Source organism: Ammospiza caudacuta, chromosome 5 (assembly GCF_027887145.1).
Source record: "Ammospiza caudacuta isolate bAmmCau1 chromosome 5, bAmmCau1.pri, whole genome shotgun sequence".
In the NCBI taxonomy this organism is placed as follows: Eukaryota; Metazoa; Chordata; class Aves; order Passeriformes; family Passerellidae; genus Ammospiza; species Ammospiza caudacuta.
This window is the reverse complement of record NC_080597.1, coordinates 40,986,057-41,011,868: the sequence shown is the minus strand read 5'-3', so window position 1 is coordinate 41,011,868 and position 25,812 is coordinate 40,986,057. Positions and strand designations below refer to the sequence as shown.

Genomic DNA, 25,812 nt, shown 5'->3' with positions numbered 1-25,812 from the left:
GGTATTGGAGATGCTGGAAACCTGTGAGTTTTACAAGAATCGTTTCTCTTAAAACATTTCAGTCTTATAAGAAGACAGAACTACACAAGAAAATTACTTTTTCCCTACAATTCAATGAGGAGGCTAAAAGCACTGAACTCCTGCTGTATTTCACTATGAAAAGTAAGCTTGGAGGTCCTAGACAGGCTTTCTATGCTCTAACATAAGTAAATTTAGATCCATTATCTAAGGCCTAACAGATGGCAAATTTATCAGCTGATGATTTATGGCTTAAATAAGAGTTTGTACAATTATTTTCAAAGCAGTAAACCCAGCAATTTCCCACTACAGCCCTGTTATTCACCAGGTGCCCTGAAACACGAACCTGTGTGGGCTCCCCAGGCACAGGACACCACTAAAGCTCAAGCCCTGAGCCCCTCAAGGCTGAGGCTGGGGAGCCAAACTCTGCACTGCTGATACCAGCCTGCACCTTTGAAAGACCTAAGGATCAAAGCACATTCCAGAGGCTCAGGACAGTGAGGACAAGATGTGCTATCTAAAAAAATGTAATCCACACCCAGTCATTTCTTACCCACTCCTAGACACTGAGCTTCAGGAACAGAAATGTGAATCTTTATCTCAGGCCGTTGCAAGTTTACAGCCCAGGACACCTTGAGGCGTAGACAGACTGTCTCCAGAGCTCCTAACACTTTCCAAGGTAGCTACTCCTCTACACCAGGATAGGAGAAAATCGGCTTTATGGATTTTATCTTTTTCCACTTGGCAACTACCAAGTGGAAAAAGATACCAGTCTTCCAAAAGGGAGAGGAGAACTTAACGTCTTCCCTTTGCAACTGCTTCTCCAGGGAGAAAGGTGTGAAAGCTGGGGCTGGTTCTCCCCATTCACGAATCGGAGAATCTATATTCTTCCTTCTACACGACAGTCCTTTTCTATGTTCTATTCATCAATCAGCCTTCATCTTTCCTCCCTCTTCTTTTTGAACTGGGCCTTCTTATCTCCTGTCTTCTCTTTCTCTCCACCCACACACCCACGGAGTTATTTCCATATTTCACTGCCTCATGAGCTCTACAGTCAAGCAGAAAGAAAAGGCAATGACACAGGAGGGGAAAATTTCCTGCTTTCTGCGTGATTATATATTGGCTCCTCTTGTAACTTCTGCAGCACTTAGGATTATAGCCCAGGTGGCAAACTTTTTAACAGAGGGGAGTCCTAGAACAAAATGATCCTGATACTACTTGCTAATTACTGCCAAGGCTTAAAATGTGTCTCACTGAAAAATTCTGCAAGGTGACAAAAATGTCTCCGATTACAGGGAATGTAATTTCCGATACTTGCTGCATTATAAGCACTGGTTGTTTGGAAATGCCAGAAAAACCCCTCTGCTTACCTACACCATAGCCTGCAAGATTTACTGAGCTGCTGAAATTCAATCCTAAACACTCTGGTAAGGTGAACTGTACCACATCTAATCTTGGCACCGTAGGACCCGTCTTTGTGTGGCTGCTGGAGTGCAAGGGCAGAGCTACCTCCAGTGCCAACAGGAATGGCAGCAGCAGCTCTGCTGTGAGGCACTGCTCCTCAGGGTCATACTCCTAACACTAGGACATTAAAAAACCCTCATGCCAATAACATCTCCGGTACAATCAACACTGGTAACAGATTTAAATTGTTTCAGCATTTGTGATTATTTTGTACTTTTTCAGAACTGCATCAGTAATTAAAAGTCTCAGAGTATTACTGATTTTAGAAAAAAGTTCCCAAGCAGTTTAATTTGTCCATGAATATAATCCAGCAGTTTCTACAATCACTTTCGGTGCTCCTAAAGCAGTGGCATATAAATATAATCCTTATACATGATACCAGACATGTACCAAATCTAAAGTTAATATCTCAGTGGATGTTACTCTAATCTGGAGCTGCCTGTTCCCCCATGTACACAAAGAAAGCCCTGCTATGTATTTCCTCTCTGCATCCCCATTTTAAGGTAATATTTAATCAGATGCCTAGCCTGCAAAATGAAGACATCCACTGAAAGTAGGTCATGATTCTTATCAAAAGCAAGATCACCATGCTGGTTTGTTTTACCAGGAATCTCAAAATAAGAACAGATTAAAAAATCTGTTCAGTAAAACAGTACCTTTTACAAATACCTTTAATGGAAAATTTATCTTTTATAGTGATTTCAGCTGTTGATGGCTTAGGACACAGCCATGCACGACAGAGCATTACTGATGTGCCCTTAATCCTGCACTGGACCAAAGCCTCAGTGTAACAGCTCTTTTATCTGCTGGTGACTTTGTGAGAAACAAGCTGAACCAGCACAAATGGCCTCCCTATGGAAAACTCTTTTGTTTTCTTTTTGCCAGGACTGTTTTTAAAAAGGGTACACTGCATGATCTATTACAGGAACGAGCATCGCTTACAAAGTCTGGTCCTTTATTGAACCATGTAATAAAGAAGGAGCTACTATGTATTACATCTATTACATTTTTGCTATTGTTTTTAGTTTCAGAATGCAAAAATTAGAATTCTTATTCCTGGAAGTAATTATTAGTTTAATATTCTATTCTATTAAGGGAGAAGTAATTTGCATAATCCTAGATCTAAACATCTATTTCTAGTCTCATTAACAGAACACAAACAACACCTTACACAAAATGATACTGCAAAACTACAATCGTGTTAATTACAGCCAAAGCATTTCAAAGTGACTGGTGCTAAATTCATTACTCTCTTGTTTTGTTTAGTTTTAATAGCAATAATGGGATAAGTACTATAGTAAATAGAACAACTATTTAATATTTGGGTTTACCAGTGACAAAACCACATAGTTTCTTAGATTTCGAGATCAAAATTAAACTAAACAGAATTTTGCAGCTGAACATTGAAAGTTTTTCTTTCTTAACATGAGATTTAAAAGAACCTGACTAAAAAAAATGGAAGAGGATAGATTAACCTAAACAAGTATAGAAATAATTCAGCAACGAAATCAGAAGTTTCTACCACTGATAGCAGACGTCATGTAACAAAAAGGAAATAGGAAATTTAGAACAGACGAATACAATTCTAGTGAAGTCCAGGAGACATATGCAAGTGAAGAATTTAATCTTCCTTAATCTTCTCGCATGGCACGATTAATCCCCTACCTTTGGGCTCCGGAAGATGACTTCTAGAGATAGCAACAGAAACAATATAATTTTTCTGCATATAAAATATAGAGAAAAATATAAAATATGCCAATATAGAGTATGTTCCTAAACAAAACATTGCATTTCCCTATCCCCTCTTACAAATGTGACTCAGCAGCATGAGATTTGTGGCACAACATAACAATTATCTTTGTTGTGTCTGGTTCCTATTTAATTATGCTCTCTCTACAGCTGCCAAAAATGCTGAAGGTCAGCTAAGCATGGATGAAAATGTAAGGCCACACTCAGGTTGCATAACTTGCACAAAAGAAGTTAAGCCATACCTGTTTGGTAACCAGGGAGAGCAGCGAGCACAGCCAGGGAAGGTGCTGGGCAGGGAGGAGCTGGCAGGGTTGGCAGTGGGGATAGCAGATCCAGGACAGCTGGGGAACAGAGGCTGCCTCAGTGGGGTCCCAGCACCTGCAACCCTCTGTTCAGACTCAACCCCCACACAAACCAACAAATAAAAACCAGTGTGTTCCTGTCATGTAAATAAATTATTCCTATTCTCAAGAACTGCATGCAGGAGGCAGTTTCAACCTAGTCTCACTGCACATTACTAGACCCATATAATAAAACCAGGGTTTTTAAAATGTAAGGAAAAAGAGAAACTACCTGCCTGTATATGTGAATCTGCTACGTAACAAATAGGATTACCTTGCTTAAAATATACCTACAAGTCTTTGTGGGTGGAATGAATGCCTTCAAAATATTCGGATGAATTTCATGTGGGACAGAGACATGAACTGTACCACGTGGTACAGAATCTAAGTTTGCTAAGGGCTGCAGAAAGGAGAGTTAAACATCAAGTTATTTTAAAAGCCATTCTTTTAATCTTAGGCTATTGATGCCTAGAGAGGCTACCTGGAACAGAGGCTAGAAAAAGGAATAAAGTAGGTATTTATTAAAAGGCCTTCAAAGGATGAACCTTGGGTGGTACAAGAGCCCAGCTGTGTATCTACTCAAGATGGACATAAGACAGATGTCCAGTCACGAGTTTTCACACTTTTATAAGTTTTGATCCATTAGCATATTGGGGTCCAATTACAGCTTCAGGTTATGAAGTCCCATCCTCCCGGATTGCTCTCCTCAATTTGCTGTTGTTTACACTTTTTGGGCCTGAAGCTGCAATGGTGTCCTTGGTTCTCAGGCTGAAAAAGGATTGTTTTGTCTAACTGAACTGTGAAGAGAACTTGCTAACACTTTATATGAAGTTCACAGTTACACACTAAGGCAGTACAGAATCTGAAAAATATGAAAGCTAAAACTTAAAGCATCACTATTAGTATCAGCATCTGTGACCTTAATGTCTTATTTCAAGATTGGAGTGGAAACACATGTCCATGTGTACCTAACTTCCACTTTGCATGGAGGCCAACCCATATTTAGAAATATAAAAATAATAGAATCATTGTGAAAAATAATCTCTGTGAAACAGTGCATGAAGAAAAAGCCATAGGCTGTTACAACCCCAGTGAATGCCCCAACACACTGGTCCCTGTGGTTTTGAGTGAATAAACATGTTGTCCCAAGCTGTTCCAGGCAACCTCTTTGATCCCTGTCACTGTGACAAGAGATCACTTGTCCCCCTGACAAAGGGCAAGCTACAGCTAGGGACAGCTTTAAAAATCAGGATAGCTGTGAGATGTACGAGCTATTGCATTCCTAAGGCTTAGGCACCAAGGAGCAACATGAACAGCCCAGGCAGCCTCTGCAATGTGGGGCGCTGCTGAAGCAGGTGACAAACATCAGCAGAGCAGAAATGGCAGGGACAACAGCCAAGGCAGAGCCCAGCAGGCAGACTGAGCTGCTTCTCAGGGCTACAAGCAGCCTTTCTCTTAAGGGGCAGATGGGATAGCAGTGAACCCAAAACATTTTCTAAGATGTTTACATGTTTACATCCAGGCTAATTACTGAAGAAGACTCCTAAGGATAAGGAAGAGCTGAATCCAGCAGTAAATCTGTTCTTTCCAAAGACTAAGGTAATGCCTTTTTTTCCCCCTTGAGCTGGTGCACATCTTGTAATGAGCTTAGACTCCAGGACTGGAACCCAACAGCCAAATCTTGAGCAAGCACCCACTTCTGCAGACCAGGACAAAGAATGAAGGGACATTCCTATCCAAGGGAAAAGCCTGCCATGATCCCAGTTCTGCAGACAGAATAGGAAAACAGTAGTTCAAAATGGAAAACAGATAATTGATAAAATATAAAAGGACAGAGAAGTCATAGAAATATAGTTCTTGCCTCCATGAATCTTCAGACTCAAGAGGTTTCACCAAAAACAGGTCAGAAAAAAAGTTTTATATAACTGTCATTTTTTAATTCTCCTTTGTATCTCTGGCATGCAAAAGTAAAAGTTCTATATATGATAAAATTTCTGGACTTTCTTCTTCCCAGTAAGAATGACACAATTTAAATCAAATAACCAGAAGTCTGTTCACGTAACAAAATATTTTTAACCTTTCAAAGAAACTGCAGTACTGAAAGTAACCAGACGTGCAAATGGTATAAAGTGAAATGACACAGTACTCTCTTTATTTAGACAGCACCTTGATTCAGAATACAAAAGTTGCTTCTGCAGAGAACCCCTGCTGCTGCCAGGCTTCACATGTTCTATGCCACAGCAGTTAGACTACCACAGAGCAAATCAATCCTCTCTGGCCAGCAAGTTGGTCAGTGGTTTGAAGAGAGTATTTCAGAAACTTGTGCAAGAGCAAAACTATCTCATCAGCTCATTACAGCAGTAAAATGCAGACCCAAGTGGCTGCTGAAGCGCCAGGGCTGGTGGGAGCTCCCAGCGCCCTCCAGGCAGAACAGGGCACTGGAACATTCCACAAAGGAGATTTCTCTAGGCTCATACTACACCTGTCATATTAAGGAGCTTCCAAGAGGACATGGCAGCAACAAGGATGGGATTCTCTTTCCTCCCTGTTTAATTCTCCACTACCTCCACACCTGCCAAAAGATTCTAACAAAAACAATTACTGTCCTTAGTTCTTTGGTACAGAAATCGCTCTAGTGAGCCCTGAGTTTCACTATTATTCATCTGCAGATGTCTGTAAGAGTGTATTTGTCAGGAAAAAAAAAATATTACCGTGTTTTTTATTACCAGGAATATATGTAAAATGTCAATGGAAAGTTGCAGTCAAACAAAGCATTGCTGACAAAACACCTGAAAGAATTTGGGTAGTTTAAGTCTTATGAAGAAACTGAAAAAGGAAAAGCCTAAATTAATGGAGGGGAAAAAAAAAATCTCTTTTCTAGTTGTAATCATCTCAGGTATAGCAAGTAAATATGATTTATGCCTATGGCTTTAAACAGCCCCACTCAATTTTATTTAATAGAATGAAAAAAAAAAAGCCAAACAAAACCATTACTCTCAGTATTATGCAACACTGGGAAATGCACACAGAACCAACTTGATACCATTATCAGCTGCAGCTGGTCAAGTTACTCAAAAACCTCCTCCATCAAACCTATAATTTTTAGGACCCAGCAGAAAGGGAGGTTCACATGCAGGTGCTTTGGACTTAAAGCAAATATTATTATGGTGAAAACTCTAAGGAAAAAAGAATTAGGGAAAACCAGAACCAACCAAAAACAAACCCAGAATAACATCCTTAATGATCAAAGACTGAACTGTCTCAAGTTTTTCAAACAGAACTGCTTTATTTTTTTTCCTGTAAGTACATAGCCTTTTATACCAAGACCACAACTCAACCCATTGTAGTTAAAACAAAGAGTTGTATTAAGCAATGCCATATAAACTAATTTTCCAGAGAAGCTGCCATAAAGTCATGGTATGAAATTATTCTTAACTCTTCTAGTTTAACTGAAATGAACTCAATGGAAGATAAAAATGCTGCATCTCCTATCAGAAAATTCTTCATTGGGAAGAGGCTAACAAGTTAGATTTTTGCCTTTATAGTCAAAATTATGAGGTATACAAAATACTTTTATTTAAAAAAAAAAATTAATCTGGCTAATTATGAAGGCTACAAAATCTACCCTTTGGTTTGTAACTTGAAAGTTCAGCGGCTCCTGTCATACTGGCAACTTTAAACATGCCAAGAAAAGAAATTACATCTAGCTTGTGAAAGCACTCAATCCACCAAAAGAGGGAAAGCTGACCCTTGGCTTGAATGTACACAGAATCCTCAGCATGTGGATAGAGACGGCACTGCACATCTGCAGTGGAAAATGGCTACACTCCCTCATGCTCAAAATGTCAAGGTCATATTGTTCATAACCCAGTTTTCCACAGTCTCTGCTGGTTAGCCTTTATCTTCTTAGAGAAGAAGCATCTTTTAGTCTCCAGCACGGACTTTTGAGGGTGTCCATTTGACAAGAAGACACAAGGAAACAACACATATAAACATCATTCTTTATTAATTATTTCAAGTGTCATCTTCTGAGTCATGATCCTCAATTTTTTGGAGCGGCCGCCTAATACCAATTACTAAGTCTATGGAGAGAAGCTCTGTAAGACAATGAAGAACTGAAATGACTAACTGGTATTTGCAATACACTGACTCTAAGCCTTCATTGTTTACAGGCAGTGGCTGATTTTTTTTGAGTAAATTAATGGCTTCAAGATAGAATTTGGTAAAGCTATCTCGTTCTGTCTGGTACAAAACCTTGGGAATACTTAGCAAAGCATCAGCAACTACGTTAGATACAATGGTTAACTCTGACTGCTGACACTGTTTTGCATAATCCTGAATATAATAATGTAACAGGATTTCAAAGTAACCTCCTACTGGCAAAACTGATCCTGCTTCTATGAGGCAGTTGGAGTAATCCTGTCCAACATCTGCACAACTCTCCTCCTGTTTAAATGGAACTATATGGCAACATGTTTTCTCTAGACCTTTGCCCACATCCAGGCACTCACACGCAGTGACTGTATCAGTGTTAAGTGCCACTAACACAGGAGTGCTGTGGTTCTTTTGATTGTGGACCAGCAGATCACTTTTATCAGGGTGAAAAGTTTTCCTTTCTGTTTCGTCACTAGGTGCTATCAGCTGACATTCAGGAACCTGGTTAATATTACAAGTATTTTCTATTACCAGCTGTTTCTGAGTCGCTGAAGAATGCCAAGTGTAAACATCTGAGGCTTTACTCTGGCTTTCACCTTCCGCTTTCCATTCCCCCCTCTGATCAACTGTTTTGAACAGCTGCTGCAGCATTGTGAACGCCTCTTGCAGAGCAGCAGCATGTTGCTCATTAACGCCATCGACCGGCCCACACAGGATCAGGCAGTGGGGCTGGAAGGCACGCACACTGGCGAAGCCAACGTGGATACATCTCTTGGAGACAAGCAGCAAGGGCCGACAAAAGGTTACCACTGCAGTTTCGGTTATCTCTCTGTCCATGGTATCACCAAAAGGCACGTAAGGGGAGACACCAGTGATTTCACTGATAAGGGCCATTTCCTCCGAGGATAAGCACTCTACCACAGACACACCGCATAACTTGGCACAGTAGATAACTACATCTTCTTGCTTCACACTGGACAGTAACAGCTTAACGTTGTTACTCTGCAAGTGTTTCATTAAGGCTTCTGTCCTCTTAGCGATCCAGCGCAGGGAAGCCTGGTACTGACCTTCGGAGTCTACAACGAACTCCACACCGGGGGCCGTCAGGGCGGGCCGCAGGGGCTCGGTGACGAGTAGGGCCCGCAGCTCCCCGTCCGTCGGGCAGTAGGCAGCGAAGTCCCTGCGGAGGACGATGCCGGGCAGGACCCTGGAGCTCGCCAGGGGCAGGCCGGGCACGGCGGCGTGCAGCTCCGCGAACCGCTGGCTGAGGAGCCGCAGCACCTGCGGCCGTGTGGCGGCGGCCGGGGCGCAGCGCCGGCACATCTCGGCGCAGAGCCGCGCCAGGCGCCGCCGCTCGCCGGGGCCCAGCCGGCCGGCCAGGTACGGCTCCAGCAGCGGCTCCAGCGACCCGGGCGGCGCCGGCCGCAGGTGCCGCCGCAGCCCCCGCGCTGCCGCCCGCTCCAGCACTTGCGCCTCGAAATCTCGCAGCGCCCGCCGCAGCCCGGCGCCGCCGCCCGCCGCCCGCAGCCCGCCCAGCACGGCCGCCAGCAGCACCACGAAGCTCTTGGCGCCGTCCCCCGTCGCGGCGCGGTGGCTGCAGGCGCGGGCCGCCATCATCCTGCGGGGACACGGCCAGCGTTAGGGAGCCGCCCCCGCCGGCCTCGCCCGGCCCCCTCGCCGCGGTACCTGGCCGCCGGCGGCTCCACGCTCAGCGCCTCCAGCAGCCGCCGCCCGTCCCGCGTCGGCATCGCCTCGCCCGTGGGCCGCAGCAGCAGAGCCCGCCCGCCCCGCGGCCCCAGCGCGCCGCGCACCGCGCCCGCCAGCGCCGCCGCCTCCTGCCACAAGCGCGGCCGCTCCGGCCCGGCCGCCGCCATCGCCGCCGCGCCCGGGCCGCCCCTTCCTTCCCTCCCCCCTTCCTTCCGCCCGCCCGCCGAGCGTCAGGGCCGGGCCGCGCCCGGGCAGCGGCGGAGGGCGGGACAGGGGGAACACGGGGAGCGGGAGCCGCGCGGGAGGGACGGAGGAACGGGAGAGGGAGCGGCGCACAGAGCCCAGAGACGCGGAGGTGCGACACATCTTTATTGGAGGCGGGCCGTAACAGCTCAGAGCCCTCACACAAAGCCGTGATCCCGGGTGTCGGACAGGGCGGGACACGCGGGACGGGGAAGCGGGCGCTGTGTCCTGAGGGCTAATCTTCCCGCTTGGCAGAGCGAAAGGCCGGGGTAGGGCAGAAAGGAGAAAAAGTTAAGGAGAAAAAGCCCAAATAATCTCACCCCGAAGTTACATCATTCGAGCTATTTCTGTATTACCACAAAGTAGTGCAGCTTCACTGTAAACATCCCAAATCCTCGACTTTCGGCTCACCAGCCAGAAAGAAGAAATAGTGTAATGTTTTAAGAGCTGATTTTTTTCCCCCCCAGAGAATGACTAAGCAGGAACATCAGTTCTCAAACACAACAGCCCTCACAAAAGATCTGGTATTATATATGGCACAAATTTGACAAATCTTTACATGTCTCAGAACAGCATAGAAACCCATCAAGAAGGCACTGTTTACAATACTTGAATATCTGCTAAATTTTCTGTGATTTGCGGGTACTCCTGAAATAAAAATAATTAAAACGTAGAGATGTACAGAATTTTTGTTACACATTATTTACAAAACAATGGTAATAGCTAAAAATAACAGCCTTTAAGAAACTGACATACAAAGTCTGTTTCATAAACATGAATCTAGGGAGGAAAAAAAATTGCCAAAGGCACACAAGGGCAGCAAACAAACAAAAAAGAAGAAACCACAACCACTACATTTTACAAGACAACCTTGCAAATAATTTGTGAGATTTCATAAGTGGGAGGAAGGACACGAAAACCAGACTATACACCCTCATCAAGTGATATCAACTATTTAAAAGGAATCAACACATGAAATCCAAGAAACATCATCTACTGAAAATGATATTTGTTGTATTTCACATGGCATATTTACTTTTTCTTAGCTTAGGTTATCTGTACCCAGTTAGGCAATCTGTACCTAAATGGCAAATTAAAGGCATAGAGTGCATCTGAAAACAAACAAACCAACCCAACAAAACCACATGGCAAATTCTGCAGATATTTCCTGTACAAGGAAAAAAACCCAAACAAAACAGGAATTCAAAATCAAATGTGAAAACAAGTGCTGTTATAAACTTTAAAAACTAGAAGGCCACAGCCCTCAAGCATCAAGCATCTGCAAACTGTACAATCAATTTTTATATATGTGCAGAGCTCAGTCTTAAGCAGGTAGTAGTCAAGATCTGCTGTACATCATGGCTAAAGAGGACAATGGTGACGCACTAAAAAAAGGATCCATACATGTCTGTGACCAACTGTACAGTAAAAAATAGGGAAGAAGTTTCTTTGTTCTATTCAAATGAGGAAATATACAAAATCCAGCAAATTACTAGGTTTTCACTGTACTTTTCAGAATTTATCTAATCATAAAGTCTTGCAGAAGTCTGCAATCTTACTTTTCAAGAAGTTTCATCACACATCCTTCACCTTTCCAGTTCATCACTAAAACCACTTTTTCAACAGAATTCAACTCTAAAAAATAAGTTGAAAAGGAAAATAAGCAAAAGGATTTTGTTTTGCTCTGTTCAAGTCTTTCACTCATCGTGAGCTAAGCATGAACTTCAGCAATGGATTATCTTTTTAGTCTGACATTGTCCAACACTGCCAGCCAGCCAGCTGGCTGGGTCAAATCCAGTCACTACCATGTGGTCCATGTAAAAATGCATGCAAACTCTGTTATTCACTGCTCTTCAATAGAAGTGATTGAAAAAATCAGCATGAAAAGGCAGAAGTACATTTCTATTTACAAGGAGACAAAAGCTCGAAACTATCAGTCAAGAGTTTCAGCACCACAAATTTAGCAGAATATTATTTTAGGGGATTGAAGTTATTGCCCAAATCTCACTCATTGGATTATTCTCATGTTCAGAGTATGTTTAAAGGCTTGTAATGGATCTTAAGACAGGTGAAGCTTTGACATGTGAATGCAATAATGAACAGCCAAATTCCAGGCTAAGACTGTTAAAGTGAATGCCGTAATACTCTGCTTTCTTAATGCCATTTCATACATGGGTAACTTCAGTTTCCATTTAGAGACTGAGGCATTTGTAATTATTTTGTTTGTTTATGAAAGGACTTTTTATGTTTACAAATTTTGCCCCTGTTAAATCAGCTGTGGATTTAATAGAAGTCCAACCAGGTTTGGTCTTGCCCATGGCTACAAGATCTGGTTAACGTAACACGTTCCAGAAAAATTATATTCAAGACCAAACCATGCTGATGTGAAGCTGTACGAAACATGCTGAAGTTCACTGCTTACACAATAGACTTTCACACAGCTGAGGCCCACAGAAGAGGAAAGGTAAAAGATTAGGGGAGGTGCATGGGTGTCAGCCACAGAAATATATAAGCTGGACAGACAAACGAGTAAACAGTATTTTTACTAAATACTAGTGAGACTGATGCAGAACAGAAAGGCAGATCACCTGGAGACTCAGGCAGGCTGCCCAAGGCAGAGGCATAACCTGGCCATGGCAAAAAGCCAAACATGACTTTCAAACTATTCCACTGCCCAGGATGGATTTGATTCCTGAGAGGATCCTCTGAAAACAAACTTGGCTGTCCTTCACACTGTGCCACTCATCCTCCTGTTGTCTCACTTGGGGTACTGAAAATACTTTTTCATTTCTACAGCCCCTTTTTGCCTTGGTATGCTTGACTGGCACAGGGAACTCACCAGATAAATACCAGCACTACATTTTTGGCTGGAATTTTACAAATTCTATACATGCATATATTTCTTCAAATAAAAAATGTTAGAAACCCTGGTTTTGAATTTAAACTTAAGCTTTGCATGAATGTGTATGACTATAGCATACTAAGAAGGTGCATCCATGTATTCTGGTAGGTGGTATATACTTGCAGTACAGAGGGATTTCAAACACTTGGATTTTCCTCTTACTTGTTTTGAGATACATGGTGTTAGCCATCACACAACTTCTGAGCTTTCCCTGTGTAAACACACACATTGTCATTTGCAACTCTGCTCATGACAGTGCCTGAATCCTATTCTACACTGCCTTTTGGAGATTCAGCTCACGCTACACACTAAGCATACCCCTTGACATTTTGTTTCAAAAATACCCATGAGTCCTGGCATCAGCAGTCTGTCTGCTTACCATGACATGGCCATAAACAAATGTAAATCCAAAGCTGTAGATTTTTCAAGACTTACAAACATACCATAAATCCTTGACATTTGCAATTCATGAGAGAGTAGACCAAAACAGTACCTCCCTGGCTGCTGTACTGTTAAAAATGTGCTCTGTACAGTAGATGTGGGAATGTTTTTAAGATGAATCTTAAGTTTTAAAACTATAAAACAGCTGGCTTACAAGCCTACAGTAATTCAGGATAAAAACCTCATACTTCCAAAACTAATCAAGGACATTATATTGCAGATTTCCCAAAGACTTTTTACTTGCCATTTCCTAACACACACAATTTTTCCTATAATAATGTATTTGTTTGACCTTAAACAAAAGTTTACTTCCAAACACCCAATGCCATTTACAAAAGCTGATGGCTACTTCAAAACTTTTTGTTACAAAAATGATAAGTTTATATATGTAATGAAGTATGCCTGTTTATCATTCTACCATAAAGGACTCACATCCTACCTATGGGGTCTGACCTCAGTGTTGAACTTGATCTATTCTGTGGTGAAGAGTCATCCGTGTGACGCAATATAAACACAAGGCTGATGTCATATGACTGCGAGACAGAGGCACACACCAGGAGCAAGAGTGTACTGGCACTTACACAGTTCTTACTGCAACTGGGTAGACACAAGTATGATTCTGAACCATGAATGCTGAGGCAAAGTTCTGTAAGTTGCTGCTACACAGTTCTTTTACATAATATTGCATCATTTAAAGTCCAGCTTAAAATATGGTCCCCAGTAAAAGTTTGATCATTCCAGTTCAAGAAGGCCCTTGTTCACACTTCTTATTTGAACAAGACATTAATGATAAGCTGTAGCAGAACCATAAGTGCAATGAAGACATAGTGCTTAAACTGCAAGGAATGGTAGTCCCAGGGTGATGAATTAGAAGTGACTCTATTTCGTAGCGCCATGATCTCCCTGTAAGATAGAAAATTGTAAATTACAGACTACACAATTTGACACTTTCTACTATGTTAGGGTTCCCTACAGAAGGCAGCTTTAGAGGAAAACGTTGAAACATCAATGAGCAATCAATATTTGAGAAAAGATGCATACCAGCCTCTAAGAGAAAAAAAAATCCTACAAGATTACTATTCTCTAAATAATTTTAAAGCATTTTAATTAGTACTACCTCTTAATGTCTTCCTGTGTTTCCTTTATAGACTCAATGGCACTATGTAGTTCACCAAGGTCTGTCCCTTTTTTCCTTATTCTTGTATTATGCTTCATAAGTTGTGCTAGAAGGATACAAAAGCCAGATGTAATTGACTGAAGTGACTGCTGCCATAAAAGGAACAAAGTGCAAAAGACAAACTAAACCTGTAGCAAAAATGAGGAGAAAATTTTCTAACTAGCTTCTATTGAAAACTTTATTTCAGAGTCACCTATACCACAGAACAGCAACTTTAGTGCTTGAAATATCTTTTAAACACTCATCATATTGTTTAGCTTCTGCAAACATTATCAACAAGAAAAATTTACCCTCTAGCCACATACTAATCTACAAATTAAAGTAAATTTTAAAGAAAGAAAACAGTTTATGAACATCATTCTTTCCCCCTAGATATTAAATATGTACAGCACTTAAGCCTACCTACACTGCATTTAAAAAGACAGGAAAATTTGCAATCAAAACCATGAGCCATTCTGCTTTGTTTTCCAGAACATGCTTCACATTGGATAGAACTAAAATATTGTAAAAACATTGTGATAAGAAGAGTACTTATGACACTGAACTCTTCAGCTTCAAATAAATTTATTATTTGTGTAAGTAAATGTATCTTTTTGTACCTTCACTCCCAGAGGAGTCCTGGTTATCAGGCTCTGGGGATGAGAAACCACACTCTCCTTTCTTCAGACCGGATGGCTTTCGTTTGATTTTTGGAACAGTAACCTAAAATTCATAAATTTGTGTGTTATTTCCAGAGAACCAGAACTGTAGCAAAGCAGCACATTCCAACAATGACAGTTAAAAGCACAATATCTAAGAGCAGTCTAAGTTAAAATTTTTTATGTATTAGCAGTCTGAATTTTGTGCATCTTTCCATTTAAGGGAAAATACACACTAAACTGCTGAGCTCAAGTTTGCATATTTTATATTCCTACCCAATCAAGTAACTTCTGCTGCTTAGGATGCAACACAGAAGTGAAAGACTTTGAATATTGTGTGTAAACAACATTTCCCATTAATCCCAATGCTCTAATGATCTTTATACACATAATATACAATATATACAAGTTCCTGGATCTTGCATGTGCTGTCAGAACTGGAACATACCATTGGTGTCCGATGTCGAACTTTTGTCTGGATTGCACCATCTTTCTCAAACTGGATCATATCATTCAAAGGGTCCCATGGTCTGGTACTAGACAAAGTAAATAATGTTAACACTACAGTAATTTCAATAAGAAATATTTCCTTGCTCAGAAACTACTCAGTATGAAGAGGCTAAAACTCTCACTACACAGAAATCAGATATGGCATTATGATCTTATCTTCTACTTATGGTCCAGTCTTAACCTGCAGGGCCAACAGAGCTAAAAAATGAACTTCATGTCCAGATCAAACCCCCAGCCAGCTGATAGGAGTACAAACTATTACATTAACCAACAATACCATAATGATTTTTTTTTTGCCGATCATATCTGATTGAATCATGAAAGATTTTCTGCTTAAGATACAGTTATTATTTTAGAACTACAGGGAAATTAGAGGAATTTAAAAATATTTAGACTGCTTTTTGTTGAGTTTTCATTTTTCCTTTTCAAATATGCCTATGAAGGAGAGTTTAAGAATCAGTTGCCTCAAACCTGCTTTGATCCCAAAGCAGCTAATGGTAATTGAGACTGGTTTCATGAGATGCTAACGAGCTATGCACAGTTTTCTTGTTCTGATTTTTAAGAGTGCTTTATCAATTACAGTCTGATTCAGAATTTTAAAAACCACAACAGCATAAGACACATAACTCACTGGAGAACAACAAGCAGCCAAAGGAAAACGCCAATGTCACCAGTGATTACAGAGCTTTCAGGACAGAAACTGCAAGTGAGCTGCAGGAAGGATGTTCTGACGCAGAGCTTTAGCCAGAGTATATTGAGCAGGGATTTCCTTTTGTGTCCTTTTGCATGCCTTTTAAATAGCTGTAGCTGTTTCAGATGTTGTGAACACAGGTCTGCACTCACATCTTAGCTTAACCTGACTTGAATTAAATGTCATCTGAGGTAACTGGGTTAAGAACTAGGCATTGCTCTCTTCTCTATTTGTAATCCAGATGCCTAAATCCATAATCCAGATACCTTAACAAATGTTCCAGCTCACTGAACACATCTTTCACAGTAAGTGTAGAAGACTGCTCTCTACATGGACCAGGTGGTGAGCCAACATTATATGCTTGAAAGGAGAGGCTTTTTCCAGGGAACGCTGTCAGTGCAGACTGCTTTCTGGTACATAGCAAAATTTCTGTGACACATCCTTGAAGCACAAGGCCTCAAGGACATCAGGAATAACGCAGATTTACAAGATAGGTTCTAAAGTCTAACAGATTTCAAGTAGTCTAACAGATTTCAAGTAAAGTCCTCTTCCTAATGGTTTTGCACAGGGTTCAAGAGTATGGGCAGTCTATTCAGCTGGACTGTTCCCAACTCTCAAACAGGAAGAGGCATCAACAGCACTAGAGGATTCAAACCAAGAGAGGGTGCTTCACTGAGCATTTGATCTAGTTGGGGAATTTCCCTGCTGCACGATGTTTTCGGTGGTGAAAGTCTGCACAAACTTAATAAGAAGACAATGAAATGGGAAAGGAATTAACTGAGAGTTGTTAAATACAGAGATTCCTTGTTAGGTTCCAGGAAACCTCCAAGTTCCAAATTTGCTTGAGATGTGTAGAGTACTCAGGATTCTTGTACTCTTCCCCGTACATACACTTAGGCTATGACCTTAATATCACCATTCTTGTATAGAAAGGTAAAGGCCTCCCATGTTTAGCCACTGGAATATGCTTCCAGCATCCATGGATTCAGAGTTACCTAATTTCATTGTATCATTGTTGGCCTTTTAAATTTTACAATCCCTACAACACAGAAGCATGCTGGGTACTGAAAAGAAAATCAGCAGAACATGGGTGCTCTGTGAAAACCATCACTTGTAAAGGGCTCAGCTTCAAGCTGACTTTTGCAACATTGGTGAGGACACAGAATACATCCTTCCAGCAGTCAGGGAGACAGCTGCATCTTCAGCTTCTGCCCCAGAGCATCACACAAAGAGATTCACAGACACTCATGCAGGACAGATTTGACAGCCAGGCAGAGCCACCTCGTCCCAGCATTAACTATTGCTGCAAAGCTGCTATTCTTAGAGTTATTCTAATATATAACAAATTAAATGGCTCAATCCAACTATGCACAGGCTTCTCTGATTTTCAGACACTAGATTTTCTGATTTCCAGCTGGTATGCCCATATGTACAATATTTTCCAGTTTGGGAAAATCTGCACAGATGTCAGTCTAGGGGGAAAAAAGGGAGGACAAACACCAAACTGACATGCCCCAAAAAATCTAGAGCATAGCACAGCTATGTTGTTATACATAAATAAGCTATATGTATCAGTTCTTTTGCTGCTGAAACCACAGGAAGAGGCTCAGCAACATTACCAAGCACTCCAGGACTCACTCAGCATATTTATAGTGCCATTCTCCTGTGATTGAATCCTGATCGAACAGCTTGCATGCCCACTCTTCATCCTTAAGCTTCCTTTCTTTGGCACTCTTTCTCTGAGCTTCTTCCAGAATATATTTCTCCTGAGTAGCTTCTGTTTGGTCTTTATTATTTATTGCTTTTGTCACTTGTTGCCAAAGCCTGACAAATGAACAATATACAGAATCACCAGAGTCACAATCTGGTTGACAGAAATAACAGCAAACAATTTCCTCAATTATAGGCTAAGTAAATGGACCACCCTCCAAAGAGAATATTACCATTTTAATAGAAGTTTTATCTACATTTCTATCAAGATTTCTCTGACTTAATCCATATAAATAATGATCTTATATTTAACAGTGTTACTTTCTTTTATTATCAAAGGCTAGTATCATCAAATATGGGAAAGTAATGATAATTTGCTTCTATTTTGGAGAAGATTATGAGTTTTATTTTAGAAAAATAAATACATGGTTCTATAGTGAACTTACTTCTCTGATTCAAAGTCATCTTGCTCTTCAAACTTCACAGTGTATCTATGTAATCTACGCTGCTTTATCTCAGATGTTGGGTTCCAGAATGTCTCTGAAACACCTGTCTTCTTGTCACTAATAATAACTTCACTGTCCTGTAACAGATATGATTGGTTTCTTAATTGTAATTATCTCAGAGTGTCAAAATAACAAAAAAACAGGGCATGAGCTTTTTTTTTTTTTTGTAATAAGAATTTCTTTTCTTTAGAATGCATGCAGTTAAGAATAATTAGATATGCTAAATTTAAAATTCAATTTCTGCTCTCTGTGCTAGGTTCTAGCTTGGAACAGAGATGCAATGGAATCATTACTACATTCAAAAATGAGTGATGCCATGTCACCTCACCAGATCTGAAACAACCTCAAATATGTCATGCTGATGCCATAAAAATTCTTCATAGTACTAATGCATATACCAAAACATTTCACAAGATCATTGTGAAGGAACATTTAATTTTCTTTGTAAACTACTTAAACTTTTCCATCTTTTAAGAGCTGGAAATAGAACAATGTTGATTCTATACTTCCTGGAATACTTTCTGCAAAAGCAGTACTTCATTTTTTTAAAAACATGAGTCTTTTTTGCATTTAAGTGCTGTTTTCACCTGTCTCAACTGTCAGCCAGAATTTATAAAAGAGCATCACTCACTACTTACCCAGTGACCCTCTAAAACAGCCAGAACTTCTTTGCCAAGCTTAATTCTCCCTGATATTTGATTAACATTGTCATTGTTACCCAGAAAAGGCTGCAAAACAAAAACAAATGGTTTCAAGTTTATTTTAATAACATATTGTGAATTTATGAAATGTGCCGTAAACAGCCCTGATATCTTTAATATTGTATCTTCTACTTATTGATCTTAAAGAAGTCTAAAACCAGAGTACATAGTTTCTTCTTTCCTTCTTAGAAGATTTTCTGAGTAAAAGTATTCTCTAGCAGATGTTGAAAGAAAGAAAACAGAAAATAAGGCAGAAAACAGTGACACGATATACCGAAGGACACAATAATTTGCTACACTAATTTCATGGCTTTGCCAAGGACCATTTGTTACTAGAGATTATCTTTTGTAGAAACAGTAACGATTGCCAGGGATTTTCTTTGGCCTTTTGACAGGCTGCACATGTATCCTGTGGGCTGACAAGGCAAATTGTCAGTTAACACAGCCTCCCAACTTTCATGTTTCCCCTATAATTTCAACTGAATACAACTTCCCTCTCCATGTGCACACTTCTTGAAAATGTTTTTTTTATCAGTTTCTACCTCAAGGATGGCAAATGCATTTTTCAGAAGCCACCTAGAAGTGGTTCAGAAACCTTTGTTTAGCTTATGTAAATGGACATTATGTTCATTCTCCTTCTTGTGCCCACTCACAGTGTTCACAAACCTTGAGTTTAAATTCAATTGTTGCACTGTAGCCAGTTTTCTCACAGGTGATGTTGACTATTCCTCCAAGCTCTAAGGTCATTGTCCCATAAAGAATTCCTGCAAGAGAAAAAAAAACAAAAACAAAAACAAAACAAAAACCTCCAGCTAAAACAAATGCTTTTAATTGAACAAAACAAAACCCTAAGTTACTTGGGTACAATTTCTAGAGTAAACATGCTTGTGCCAGAGGAAAACTTTTATTTTCAGATGACCTTTCCTGTGTGATTCTGTGTATCCTGAAAGGGAATTCTGGAGTATATAGGTAGACAATACTGAGTAAGTTACAGCCTAAAAATGAGCGATTCTGCAAGCTATTTTGTGCTATTACCGACCTTCCAGAAAACTTTACAAAGCACTGACCCATTTCCCATAGTGAAACTAAGGACAAATGCTCATAATTTATAAACAAATCATGCTGTAGTGTAGATACTACATTGGCTTTTATGTTTAAAAGAGGAAAATAGTGGAAAAGCTCAAAGCTGCTCTAATAAAAGACAACTCAAACAGTAAATTAATATCATGTACTGACAGATAACTATATATATGATTTTACTATTTCTTACTAGTCATGAAAAATTCTTTTCCTGTGTCAAAAATGAAAACATGGCTTAAACAACAGATGTATTTTTCTCCTGATAAAATATGTGGAAGCCTAGAGCCACCAATCTTCAGAACAGTCTCCTCCAGATGACAGGCTTGAGTCCAACACAGCACCTTATTTAGAATAATGAACTATTTAGAATAACAAGCTTCCTTTCTCATAACTTTGCCATCTAGAGAATGAAAAGAACCACTACCTTTACAATGGGCATATGGCATTGTCATTACATAATCTTCTCCCCTATTTAGAAACGTTAGGCGTCCTTCTCCATCTAGTATGGCAGATAATGAATTCCCTGAAATTCAAAGACAGACAGTCACATTTCTCCCTCTGCAAGACAACAGCCAACGCTTCCTAATAACTAAGCAATACAATTAAGAACATCAGTATATTAACACTGCAACCTATCCTCTCTAGTGAAGCCACTATAATACACAGTGTCTCCAATTAAATATTAAAACACTCCAAAAATAGAAATTAAAATTTTGAAGACCAGTAGCAAAAACTTTGTAAGGAAATGACAATACCACAACCAAAACACTGACCCTTCTAACAGCCTTCTTTCAGTCACAAAACACAGCTCCAAAACACATGCACCAATTTTGCATCCCTCAATACACATACAAACAAAAAGCCCCATTATTTACCATAGAATTTTGATTTGGCCAGAATGCTACCACTAAGGCAAAAACCATCCTTGCGGTTGCTAACATAGAAGGCAGATACTGGAGGATGATGTGACACCTGTTGGAAAAAAAAATACATATCTGAGACAAACAAAAACAAGCAACATAGTAAATATAGTATAAGCTTTGAGCTAAAAATGACAATGCAAAATTCAGGCTGCACATATTAGAATGCAGTTAATATATGTGAAGTTTGACTAAAATCTTTATAAAGATTGAGCAATCACCTACTGAATTTCAAGAATTAAGAAAACCAGCACTGACTTGTTCCAGGGGAAGTAGAACAGAAATATTAGAAACGCCTTCCTCCCTCTCTCTTTTTAGGAAGGCAGACTTAAAAGAGACAACTGTAAGAAAACTATGCTCACCAGGAGAGGTTTTAGGATACTACTCATACACTTCAGTACATTTTCTGAAACTACCATAGCATATAACTAGCACAAATGTACAATACATTTATTTTTCTTAAAATTATTTTTTCCATTTACCTGTTCTGCAATATAAAAGGTCTTGCTGTTTGTTCTTGGATGAATCCACATGCAGCGGAAAAACTCTCCAAGTATAGGATTGTACGGCTTTTTTAGTCCCTAAACAGAAATTGAATAGAGAGTAACCATACTGTGCAGGTACACAAGTCACAAAACATTTTATCATCTATCACTGAAGACACATAGGAAAAATAATTATCATAATATATATGCTGAAGTACATGGTACTTGATTTCATCATTTGAATATTATGCTCAATTAGTCTGCTGTTCACTCTAGGAAAATTATCATACATTCAGTATATCCACTAAAGTATTTTACACATAAGGACACAAAGAATGTAAGATTTGTTTAGGGGTTGTTTTATTTTTTTTTTCCCAGAATCATTACAGAGCTTTTGTCTGAAGTTAGGTACTAAGTACTTTCTGTCAATACTATTTCCCAGCAATATGACTATGAAGAGTATTTAGTGCAAAGCTAAATGAAGTGGTAGAAACATTAGTCCTCCAATTTCAGACTGTTATCACTGAATAATGGTAAATATAGAACTGGCTCAACTTTATAAAAAATATTTAGTTCAATTTCTACTGCAAGGGACAAATGCAATTGAATTTAGTCTATTTTCAGCATGGTTAGGGATCAAAAATTTCCATGATGTGTTTGTGTAAGCAATGAAAACATTGCTTTTTTAAAAAATGCATTAAAATATAAATTAAAAAAGAAAAACTTACTCCAGCATATCCCTAAAGTCCTCAAAATAGACACAGTGACTGAAGACAAAATAATATGTGAAAGTATACCTTTGGCTTTTTGTAGAATCCTGACAAATACCACTTCACTACTTGTTTCATGCGGTTGTAAGCATTCTCTTCAAGAGCAGCTCTATGAAACAGAAAACACAGATCAAGTATCAGTATTGCATCATCTATAACATGCTATCAATTGTTGTGACATATCTTGAATCTGTGAGCTGAGTAAAACAGGTCTGTGATTTGCACTACTGTAAAACTTTCAGCCTGATCTCACCAAATTTAAAGTTTTCAAATAATTGTTTGAAAATTGAAGTCCAACTAAAATGGCAGAAATTGTATTTCCATATTTGAGTTTATTCTTTGTAACATTAAATTCTGTCCCACTCCCACTCAAGTTCTTCTGTTTGAGAAGGTTACTACTTGAGTATCTTTTTACTACCAGTCTACTTACATGCACAGTTCTGAGCTGAAAAATATTTCAATTTACAGTGTGTAATTTATTAGCTACATTTGAGCTGGCAATTGTAAATCATTGTATTAAAAAATCAACTAGTATTGGTTTGTCATTTTAAATATGCTTCTTGGAGAAAAAAAATTAAACTCATTTTCAGAAGTCTTTCAACCAGTCTTCAGAACCTAAACCAGAAATGCCTGCAACATGACTGCTCTTAAATTATAAGAGGGGCCAGACTTCAAGATGTACCATGTGAGCTCTCAAGACAGTCAGCTTTCAGAAAATGGCAACATCTGACACTGTTACCCTATTTTAATTTAAAAAATTTTAAAAATGAAAACCAAACACTTACTCAGACAGAAAGTCTGCATGGTAGTAGTAATCAGACAGCTTGTCCAGGAAAGAGCGAGGCTCCAAAATAAATGTAGGCAGTACAACCTTGGACAAGTCCATTCCTGGCCGGACTTGCTTCAGTAGTGTCCAGATCAAACTTTTGTTTTCTTCTGACACTTCTTCTGTCTGAGCAGCCTCACCTGCCTAGGATGAACCAAAGAACTGCTTACAGAAAGGAGAAAGCAAACAATCCTCCAGAAGACAGGTCAACACGTTCTAAGGTTGCAGTAAGGATGGGAAATGGATACTTAAAATAAATCACTCTGAGATGCTGAAGCAACTATGGAAGTTAGAACCAGTTTCTATAAATACACTTATGATACATCTTTCATGAAGTAGGATAGATTTACTGCTCAGCATTAAAAACCACATTTGTTTTCATCATCTCTAGGCTGGAAAATTTTGAGGTAGGATGTTGTTCAGAAATCCTTCTTTAGTTCTTTCCTAGGCATCACCTGCATTACTCTCTCTTCTCAAATGCAGGACCTAAACACCAAAGGGCTGTTCATTCTACCAGCTTTTCCCAACCATAAAAGCTGACATATCTATGTATTTCATTGCCTTGAATCAGCCAGTAGCATCAGTGGTTTTCCTTATAGAAAATACACCACTTAGGGGTAAATGAGCAAAACCAGCAGCCACACTCCATGCTCCTTTTTGTCCAAGAAGAGGGGAGATATTATCCCGTATAATTTCTGAAATTAAGAGCAATGGTTGTAGGAAAAGCAAGGAAAGGCATCCCTTTTTCCAGAACAGTTCTAAAATGCATAATCAAAAAGATGTGACTTAAAACTCCTCAGCTTTTCCTAAAACACTGCTTTGTTTAGACATTTTACTAGAAAGCACTAAAGCATGGAGGAGATTTCTGAAATGACTTATTTCAATTTTTGTTATCAAGATTTTTGGTTTACAAATCCCTGTCATATTTGCCTGTATAGACAAATACGTAAAACAACCTGCAGAAGTGGAAGAGCAGCTCTGAGGAATCTTTGAAATGCAAGCTGACATCAGAAGCACAGCAAGCCTTCCACTAAATTCTGCAGACTACAACAGCTTAACTTCTCTCTTGCAGGAGAAAAAAAGCAAGTGTCAGATTGAATTCAGACTTTCAACTCGAAGATTTTACTTGAAGAAAAAAAAGAGGACTAAGTTAATAAAAGCCAAACAGAAGCAATAACAAAAGAACAAGTAGTCCTGACAAACCTCTGCTGCAGGAGGTCCTTTCTGTATCTTCTGTCTGAGCAATATGCCAGGTAAATTTATTATCTCTGTTAAAATCTGATACATTAGCACCAGAATGGCAAAGCAGAGCAGAACATGGGTGAACAGAACCTTTTCTATACATTATTGCTGAAAATATGAAAGCCGATCCTGTAAGTCAGCTTTCAAGTGTAGCCTGACCCTTAAAATATCAGCTTACTATTTGGAGAAGCTGATTGCTCAGTACATCAACAGCCCTTTTACCTCCCCAAGTTCTTCATGACTCTGTTCTAAGTAAGTAGTTTCCTTGATATCAATTGGTTCTGGATCCACATAAGAATCATCCTGTCGCTCCGATGTGTCACTGTCGCTTTCTTCACTTTTCCCCAGCCCATCGTTATCAGACTCCTCATGGTCATGGTCATTTTCCTTATCAGACTTGTCAGAGTATGTATCTTGATCTTTGAAGTGATGCCTCTCAATTTCACTGTCATTTAACCTATTAAAAACAAAGGCTAAATGAATCTTCAACTTCACACAACTTCCTTGTTTCCAAACCAGGATCTTAACAAAATACACACCAAAATTCCCAGTGTCAAGCCTGAGGTGGCAGGAGTGTCAAACTAGCCCTGCTGGAAACATATAGTATACTCTTCTCACTGAAATGTCAAATGATACTGACATCAACTACCTCTATAGGAAGCCTGTTCCAGTGTCTGACCATACACTCAGTAAAAAAATGCTCCCTAACATCCAGTCTAAACCTCTTCTGATGATACTTTAAACCATTCCCATGCTTCTATACCAGGGAGAAGAATTCAGCACCTCCCTTTCCAGTTCCCCTCCTCAAAAAGCTGTAAGAGAGTTCTAAGTTTGCATCTCAGCCTCCTTTTCTAAAATCTAGATGAACTGAAAGGTCTCTGTCCCTCCTCACCAGCCATGCCTTCCAGCTCTTTAACAAGATTCATTGCTCCTCCTCAGAATATAGTCTAGAACCTTCATAACCTTGCTAAATTTTGGGGCCCAGAACTGCACACACCCCTCAAGCTGAGGCCACACAAATGCTGAATATAGCAGCACAATCACCTCTCTTGACCAGCTGGTTAATGTCTGTTTGATGCAGGCCAGGATGGTGCTTGCCCTCCTGGCTGCCAGGGCTCGCTGCTGACCCATGTCTGTCCCCTCTGCACTGCCCCTGTGCCCGCCTCATGACCAGCAGTCACCTCAGGCCACTGGGAGGGCAGGGCTGCTCCCAGCCCACTCCTCTGCCAATTTATCCTTGTGCCTGGCATTACCCTGCCCTAGGTGCAGAATTGGGCACTGGGACTTCTTTAATTCCATGCCATTGATGATTGCCCCTCCCTGTTTGGTATTGTCAGCAAACTTGCTAAGAGTGCATTCAACTCCTACATCCACCGATCACTGGCCAAAACACAGAACAGAACAGGCCCATGATTGAGCCCTGAGGGACACTGCTGGTGTCACCAGTCAGATGTAGCCCCATTCACCACACCCCTTTGAGTCCTGCCATTCATCCAGTTCTTCAACCAGCATGTTGCAACCCTGCTCATCTCACAG

The 25,812-nt window shown here is 40.1% G+C and overlaps 2 protein-coding genes across 4 annotated transcripts in view; both read right to left on the bottom strand.

Moving 5' to 3' along the window:
- Positions 1 to 6,877: 6,877 nt before the first annotated feature.
- On the bottom strand, positions 6,878 to 9,490 carry BBS10 (Bardet-Biedl syndrome 10). The gene is made up of 2 exons (XM_058805679.1): positions 9,414 to 9,490; positions 6,878 to 9,345 (listed from the first exon to the last, which is right to left on the bottom strand). Exons 1-2 carry the CDS (start codon positions 9,473 to 9,475, stop codon positions 7,587 to 7,589), a joined length of 1,821 nt encoding a protein of 606 aa, XP_058661662.1. The 5' UTR covers positions 9,476 to 9,490; the 3' UTR covers positions 6,878 to 7,586.
- Positions 9,491 to 9,788: 298 nt separating this feature from the next.
- Positions 9,789 to 25,812, bottom strand: part of OSBPL8 (oxysterol binding protein like 8) — an 82,916-nt gene continuing 66,892 nt past the window's right edge. For all 3 annotated transcript variants that reach the window (XM_058804564.1, XM_058804562.1, XM_058804563.1), the window contains 14 exons: positions 24,499 to 24,733; positions 22,994 to 23,178; positions 22,236 to 22,317; positions 21,436 to 21,534; positions 20,909 to 21,005; positions 20,458 to 20,556; positions 19,620 to 19,717; positions 18,891 to 18,980; positions 18,193 to 18,329; positions 17,675 to 17,860; positions 15,284 to 15,371; positions 14,797 to 14,899; positions 14,138 to 14,243; positions 9,789 to 13,923 (listed from right to left, as the gene is read on the bottom strand). In XM_058804564.1, the coding sequence (XP_058660547.1) occupies positions 13,788 to 13,923; positions 14,138 to 14,243; positions 14,797 to 14,899; positions 15,284 to 15,371; positions 17,675 to 17,860; positions 18,193 to 18,329; positions 18,891 to 18,980; positions 19,620 to 19,717; positions 20,458 to 20,556; positions 20,909 to 21,005; positions 21,436 to 21,534; positions 22,236 to 22,317; positions 22,994 to 23,178; positions 24,499 to 24,733 (1,741 nt within the window). In that variant the 3' untranslated portion in view covers positions 9,789 to 13,787. The remainder of the gene's footprint in view (positions 13,924 to 14,137; positions 14,244 to 14,796; positions 14,900 to 15,283; positions 15,372 to 17,674; positions 17,861 to 18,192; positions 18,330 to 18,890; positions 18,981 to 19,619; positions 19,718 to 20,457; positions 20,557 to 20,908; positions 21,006 to 21,435; positions 21,535 to 22,235; positions 22,318 to 22,993; positions 23,179 to 24,498; positions 24,734 to 25,812) is intronic.